Consider the following 7,349-nt stretch of genomic DNA (forward strand, 5'->3'; position numbering starts at 1 on the left):
CCTTGAAAAGCACTATATAAATCCAATCCATTATTATTACAGGAATGCAAAGTCCATTCCTGTATGCAAAGTCCCTCCGCCACAAAGTGCCAGACAGAGTGGAGTCGCCAAGGTGCGTAGTGTAAAAGTCCCCAAATTTTGCTTATCAATAATAACTCTTAATCATCATAAGAATTCTTCTTTTATTAACATCTTCGTGAAAACTGTTGAGGTGGGTTTCTATGTCATAAGCAGTTCCCGTGGGAATAATGTTTAGGTGGACCAGAACGTTTGTCCCTATATATTTCACTTTTCAGTTTTATCCCTGGAACTTTGCATACAGGAATGCAAAGTCCATTCCTGTATGCAAAGTCAGGAATGCAAAGTCCATTCCTGTATGCAAAGTCCATTCTAGGATGGACTTTGCATTTCTTCCCTTGTGCTGACCAAGTGAACAAAGAATTCAATATTCACTCTTGTCACTCCTTTTTTTTTTTAATGATTTTGACTGTAATTGACCAAGAACATTATTTTAGTTAAAAAATAATAATAACAATATGGTAAATGTAAAACATATAAATTGTATTAATTTACTGTATAAAAAATAGTGTTTTGCAAAAGTCTTGAACCACAGCTCACTTCTTTAAAGGGATATTTACTGAAATAAGTTCAAACAGACAGTATACTTATTATTAATAGAAATAGAATTGAATGTGCCTTGAGGGAACTGTTGTTGTGACAATTCACTTTATAAATAAAAATGAACTGAACTGAAATATATAACTAAACCATGTTTGATAGCGTTCCATACTGTAAAAGTAAAAGAATACAGGCTCTGAACTGTACTCAAAGTATGAAAGTAAAAATAATCTCCTTAAAGCACAATTCAACTAATCATATTTGTACAAAGGTAACTGAACCTTCGTATATTATTTTAATATAAGAATAAAATACTATTAGTACATGATGATAAAAATATGATAAAAACTCTACGCTATTGGATCAAGGTACTTTGTTGCATTTTTATGAATCTACAAAAATCAGATTTCACTAAATAAACTGTTGAATTAACTTATCACAGAAAGGTGACCTAACCACTACAGGATATAGACAAAAGAAAAGAAAACCACAATCATCAGACCTTGAGTCCCACAAACAGGTTTGTCTGCTCTTTCTTCTATCTGTGCCTCAAAACCAGAGAATGTTTGAGAATATGAATCAAAAGCATGCAAACATTATTATATTATTTTTAATCAGCTGTTTGAAGACGTCAGTAGTTTTGTCAAATACACCACAGGATTTCAGAAAAAAAGAGTATTTGCATAGAAAAAGTCAAGAAAATCTCCATGTACGTTGTAATATTTTAAACATTTAAACATCTCTTGAAAGAACCCAAGGATCATGATGAAGATGAAGATGATGATGGAGAAGAGGATGATGATGATATGGATGAAGATAATGAGCCTGACACTAAGAAAAACGAAGATGAAGATGCTACACCGATTTATATCTCTTCTGAAGAAGAAGAAAGCGAGGAAGATCTTGATGAAGATGAAGATGAGGATATGGATGAAGATGATGTTGGTGACGATCAGCGTAGCACTGAGGAAGATGAGGATGAAGAAGATGATAATGATGAGGAAGAGACTGTGCCTGCTGTTCCCTCTAACCATACTGACAGCAGTAGTACCAAAGGTGACATTTCCAATATATTTCCTATTGGTATGTTTGGATAACAAAGACCTTGTTTGTGTATGAAAATAACTCTTCCTCTTTTTGCAGACAGAGTAACAAGTGCAATTCCAACACCTGGAAAACATGCATTACAGATGAAAGAGGTAAAGGGTATCATTAACATCCCTCCTGAGGCAAGACAAATTATTTTATTTAAATGTTTCACTGTACTTTGCATTGCTGGAACTTTTGAGTATGTTAATCATCTTAGAGTACTCTGCTTTACAACAGCACCGTCATCAAGATAGAAATTTGGCAAATATTATGGTTCAGCATGACAAATTACAAATGTATGCTTTTACAACATCCAGTCCGACTATTTAAAATAAATACAAATATATTCTTTGTTGTCTTTAAAACAGAAGACTAGACATCGTCCTGACATGCCAAGGTCTGAAGTCAGTGGAAATAACAGAGATGTGGCAACAAACACAGCAATCAAACAGCTGAATGTTAAGCAAGAACCCAAAGAGAAACTGAGTGAGTTGTTCAAATACTAAAAGCACTTTAAGGTTGTATTCAACTTCTATGTAGTTTTTTGCTTTTTTTGTTGTTGAAGTAGAAGAAAAACACTTTCAATCTATTTTCTAAGTTCACAGGTTCGTCCTTCTTTAACCTCTGATTATGTGAGATGAGTGTGGGTGTACAGTTAATTTGGCTCAGTTCTGAAATGATAATTGAAGTTCTCCAAACAATGAGTGAAATCCTTCTACAGGCTTGTGCTAAAATTAGGAGCCTTTTTATTTTATGTAAGCATTTACAGATATGTTAGCACATATGTGCACACAGCTAACTAGTAGTTTTGTTTGCAGCTTGAATAAATATTATTTCCGCATGTCTTTGTGATCAAAACAGGTCGGGTGTGTTCTGTAATGAATAGTTGTACTTTCCAAAAGACACTAAACGGCCATTTTATTGCGTATACCTGTCCAACTGCTCATTAATGCAAAAATCTAATCAGCCAATCACATGACAGCAACTCAATAAAGACATGGAGACATGGTCAAGATGATCTGCTGAAGTTCAGACTGAACATCAACATCAAACTAATTCTAATAATTCCAAAGTGTGTATGCTCATATTTTAATCATCCTTCTTTTTTCAGAGAAGACAACAACAAGCACAATTTTGACACCTGTGAAACCTGCACTGAAGATCGAAGTAAAGGGTGTCGTTAATAGCCTTCCTGAGGTAAGACTGTTTATTTAAGAAAATTGTGTTGTTTCAATTACTTCAAAAATAAATATTTTGATAAATAACTAACTAAATGTATTTCCCTTCTAAAAACAAAAAAACCTCAAATGTAACATTTGTGAAGTTATCATAGGACATTCACATCAGTTCATTTCACATTAAAATTTAAATCGTAGTAAACTATTATGGTTCAGCGGTTGCTCAGATGAAAAAACTTTCCCTCAGTTTATTTGAAACCTACACATACTCCTTTAATGTGGATGTATCTTATTCCATGGATATGGAGAGAAATATGCATAGGCTACTGTGTAGTAAGCTGTATTAAGATCCAGCGTAAAACTGGGACATCACGACATCTCCTTGCTTTTTCTATTTGTATTTCTCTCGACATCACCGACTTTTTCTTTTGTTTTTCTCAAATAAATTGGAAGTCTTTTTTCTAAATAGCTCTTGACCACTTTACTAGAAAATGCAGATTTACCAATTAGAGAATTGTCAATTCCATATTACCTGGATTATATTTATATTAAAAAATATACAACGATTGTCCAAGACAAGCATATGTTTACTCCAGAAGATGATCCAAAGTGATGTACAGCCATTGTGTTCCCCATATGCGGCTGAGCACTGACTGACTTTTCCCAGCAGAAGATCCTCCAGCATGTAGCATCAGATTATTTAAACCATATATTAACCTTTATGGGCTACTGTGTACTGTCTCTAATTGGTAAATCACATTTTCTGCTATATTTAGAAAAGGCGACCACTTTATTTAAATAAATTTATAGATAAAATGCAGATATACCGAGGAAAGTCAGATGTCCCAGTTTAACACTGGGACATGAACGCATCTTAAGTTTGCGGATATCTGTGAAGCGGGCAGTGTGAAATGCGTCTCAAAATTATACACATTTGTAAATCATATCGTACGTGCACTTGCAACCGTTTCGAGGTTTCTCTCCATATATAAATAGCGACTGTAAATGTCAGTCTAAATCGTCTTACCTGTAAAACCTGCCGTCATTGCCGGAAGTCAGTGTTTGGGCACACACATAACTGGGGGGTGGGGTTTTTTTTTTCAGTGTAACTGAAAAGTAAAGTTTTATTTTCCTGTTCTGGAACATCATCTGCTATCTAGTCGGCGACAGAGGTAAGTCCCTATTCTGGAGTTTCACATCTCTGTTTTTTTTTTTTTTTTTTTTTTTTTTTGTAAACAAGTGGGGTTTTATACATGGCCACAAGGTGTCGCACGGTGTGGAGTCGCCGAGGTGCATAGTGCGTAAAAGTGGCCAAATTTTGCTTATCAGTAATAGAGTGAGCATCCTCTGGTATTAACATCTTGATAAAACTGTTGACGTGGGTTTCTATGTCATGAGCAGCTCCTGTAGGAATAATGAGTAGGTGGACCAGAACTTTTGTCCCTATAGTGTATTTCACTTTTTACTTTTATTGTATTTACATTATGTAAAGTGTTTAGTGTGTTGACAGCAGTTCGTGTCAGGTCTTCAGATTTAAATTTGCAAGAGAAAAACAAGAGGTGTGCTTCGACTTTGAAGCATTGCGAGTAATATATCAATCATGTCTGTGACAGATGGATATAACTGTTCTAAAGAAGTTAGACAAAACAAAAACAACATTTTCATACAAATTTGCCCAGCCATATTGACAAAATGTGAAATAAATAAAGGAGAGTTACAGTGTTGTGCAAAAGTCTTGAGCCAGGACACGTCATGCGGAGATATGTCAAGTTTTCAGCTAATAGCTCTTTGGACATCAGTTGGTTTACAATAAAAAAGAAAATTCCTGTCAAACTGTGTTATCTGTGGCATTTTTCAGAGATTCCACTAAAGAAATTGGAAGAAATTGTATGTTTTTGTGACAGGCTGCTAGTAACAAAGTACCTAAAGATACAATTTAATACTGGTTCCTTGCTAAGTTATTTGTTATATATACAGTGTTATTTAGACAACAATGTATATATAAGTCCCTCGAGTTAGGTGTGTTTTTAATGCTTGAATGATTCATAGGTCAGTGTTAAGGGGCCTAACAATCTAAAAGAAACATCCCTCTGAAATATTCAGGCACAAGGATGGCACTGAAACCAACTGAGAAAGCAGCTAATCCAAGCTGATGTGTTCTTTAAGTTAATTCGCAATTATATTGCACTAAGGAATTAAAATAAAGTCGGATATGTTAAAAAGTAATGGAAGATTACATTTTAATATATATAAAATTTACAAAATATTTTAAAAAGTCAATGGTGTTGTGCATCTTTTTGAAAAACAGAAGACATATCTATCTGTCATCTCTCTGATTAATTGACTGATTTGAAAGTTACAATGAGTTTTGTCAAATGAAGTCTAAACTGAAATAAAACAAGACATGAAAACCGTGTCGTCAGACCACAATGACAAATCCTCAAAATGTTAATACTGAGAACTGTTTTCAGGACCAAACTATTAGTATCGGTATGAGCTGAACTCGAGATCTGTGCGGTGGTCAGCAAACATTTTTCGTCTCTCGCACAACAAAAGACGAACAAAGAATTCAGTATTCAGTTGTACTATTTCTTTTTATGATCATGTCGCTCGGGTAAGGGCTCACACATGTTGTTTCGGGTGGGAAGACCTTTTGACACAAATCAATGATTACCCTGAAATCTGTTTAGGAAGACTATATTTTCAGTTTTGAAAAATAAATGGAGAGGAAAAGATCTGTGGAAGAGGAAGACCAAGAAGACTGTAGATTAAGGAAAAGATGGAAGGCTGAATACGATGAACCTTCTGATGGTGAAGATGAGGAGGAGGAAGAGGAGGAGAATCGAAAAACCTGGAAGACAGAAGGGATACGTAAGTCCTTAGTTGAATATGTTTCTCTAATTTTATGGCATAAATACACATTCATAATATTTTATTATGGAGACATTGTTATTATTATAGTTGTTGTAATGTTTTTCCCAAAATTTAGAGTTTTTGCCTGTAATCTGTGGAACCACAGAGGGCGTCCTCGACTGTGAGAAGCTGGAACAAAGTAAGCAAATACAATTATCTGAGAAGCATAAGCACATTTCAATGAAGCCATTAAACAAGAAAACACTTTATACTGTTTGAAACTGTGCCCACAAATAAAAATCATGTATATAAAAAATGGAACTTGACTTCAATGATCTGTAGTCATCAGTTTCTCTCCAGCTGAATGAATGCATGAATGCATGAATGGTTCACTGGTGATTCTGAATTGCCTTCCCCCCATCCCATGACAGCTGTGAAACATTATTGCTCTCCATCAGTCATTTGGGAAAAGTAAATACAAACCTACATTAAAATAATACAAATAATAATCTCTAAACCTTAGACTGGATTGCAGATCAGGTGCGAATATTTAGAACATCTTTAAAGATTGACAAGAAAATAAAGAGAAAGCATGTTCCTTGTGCTGTTCAAATATACAATTTTAAACAATGTGCACTGTTTTAAAGAGGATCAAATGTTAACTTGTCAAAAGTTAGCTTTACTTTTTTAAGTGTTCTTTTCTAATTTAATTTGAATTTTCCTGTGTGTTTGGATGATCAATTTAGGTAAGGCGTGTATTAAGTATGAAGGCAAATGGTATGATCCACCTAACTTTGAGATACATGCAGGGAAAGGATTGTGTAAAAAATGGAAATCAACAATTCTCTACGAGAATCAGCCTCTGGAGTATTGGATTAAGGTACTTTTTTCCCAATTCTGTTAATCAAAGAAAATCAGATTTCACTAAATAAACTGTCAAACTAACGTTTCACAGAAAGGTTACCTAAAAACCGAGGGATACAGAAAAGGAAGATCCAAGACTAGAAAGGTATCTGAGCATGAGAGCACTGTAATTCTGATTTTCAAAAATTAATTAAAACAACACTGAGAATGATAATTAAAGGTCATTTTTCCTGAACCTTGAATCAAAAGGAAATACAATCATCCAGCTCTGAAGAAACTGAAGATGATAATGCTGAAGGTAACAGTGAGGAAATGCTCGTGGAAACAGAGCAGAGAGAGTAGAAGCTGAAAATGCTGGGAGTGAAGAAGATGAAGAGAAACAGGCAGAGGGAGAAATAGAAGATGAGACTGTGTCTGCTGTTGCCCCATGCTGACAAAAGTGTTATTAATTAAATGATGTTATTTCCTATTGGCATGTAACTATCCGAACAAAAAGTGTCTGTGTATGAAAATCACTCTTCTTTTTTCATTTCACATTCGAAAGAAGGGACTGCTCTCCCAGCTAGAGATTGACGAGGTACAACACAAATGCTACGGCAAGGAGGAGTCAGGACGCCAGGTCAGGGGGGAGTTATCATCACGCCCACCCGAGATTGGGTACATAGCCCCAAGTGCGATAGGAGAAGGATCATTGAGTGCGAGAGGAACTGACCTGAAAAATAGGATAATGGCCAAGCTTGAAACCTG

At 35.1% G+C, this 7,349-nt stretch overlaps 2 protein-coding genes and 1 long non-coding RNA gene across 3 annotated transcripts in view; 2 read left to right on the forward strand and 1 right to left on the reverse strand.

Moving 5' to 3' along the window:
- Window positions 1-1,715, forward strand: part of LOC102214113 (glutamic acid-rich protein-like) — a 9,089-nt gene extending 7,374 nt beyond the window's left edge. The window contains exon 13 of the mRNA XM_005750176.1: window positions 1,369-1,715. Coding sequence (XP_005750233.1) covers window positions 1,369-1,715 — 347 coding nt within the window. The remainder of the gene's footprint in view (window positions 1-1,368) is intronic.
- Window positions 1,716-5,879: 4,164 nt separating this feature from the next.
- LOC102209232 (uncharacterized) lies at window positions 5,880-6,899 on the forward strand. The gene is made up of 4 exons (XR_312193.1): window positions 5,880-5,937; window positions 6,485-6,618; window positions 6,694-6,747; window positions 6,852-6,899. It is a non-coding gene; the product is annotated as an uncharacterized LOC102209232 (long non-coding RNA).
- A 294-nt stretch (window positions 6,900-7,193) lies between these two features.
- The window catches only part of ccdc97 (coiled-coil domain containing 97), a 20,585-nt gene continuing 20,429 nt past the window's right edge, over window positions 7,194-7,349 (reverse strand). Inside the window, exon 7 of the mRNA XM_005750177.1 lies at window positions 7,194-7,314. Coding sequence (XP_005750234.1) covers window positions 7,194-7,314 — 121 coding nt within the window. The remainder of the gene's footprint in view (window positions 7,315-7,349) is intronic.

Source organism: Pundamilia nyererei, unplaced genomic scaffold, assembly GCF_000239375.1.
Source record: "Pundamilia nyererei isolate P.nyererei 1_Seehausen unplaced genomic scaffold, PunNye1.0 scaffold00264, whole genome shotgun sequence".
In the NCBI taxonomy this organism is placed as follows: domain Eukaryota; kingdom Metazoa; phylum Chordata; class Actinopteri; order Cichliformes; family Cichlidae; genus Pundamilia; species Pundamilia nyererei.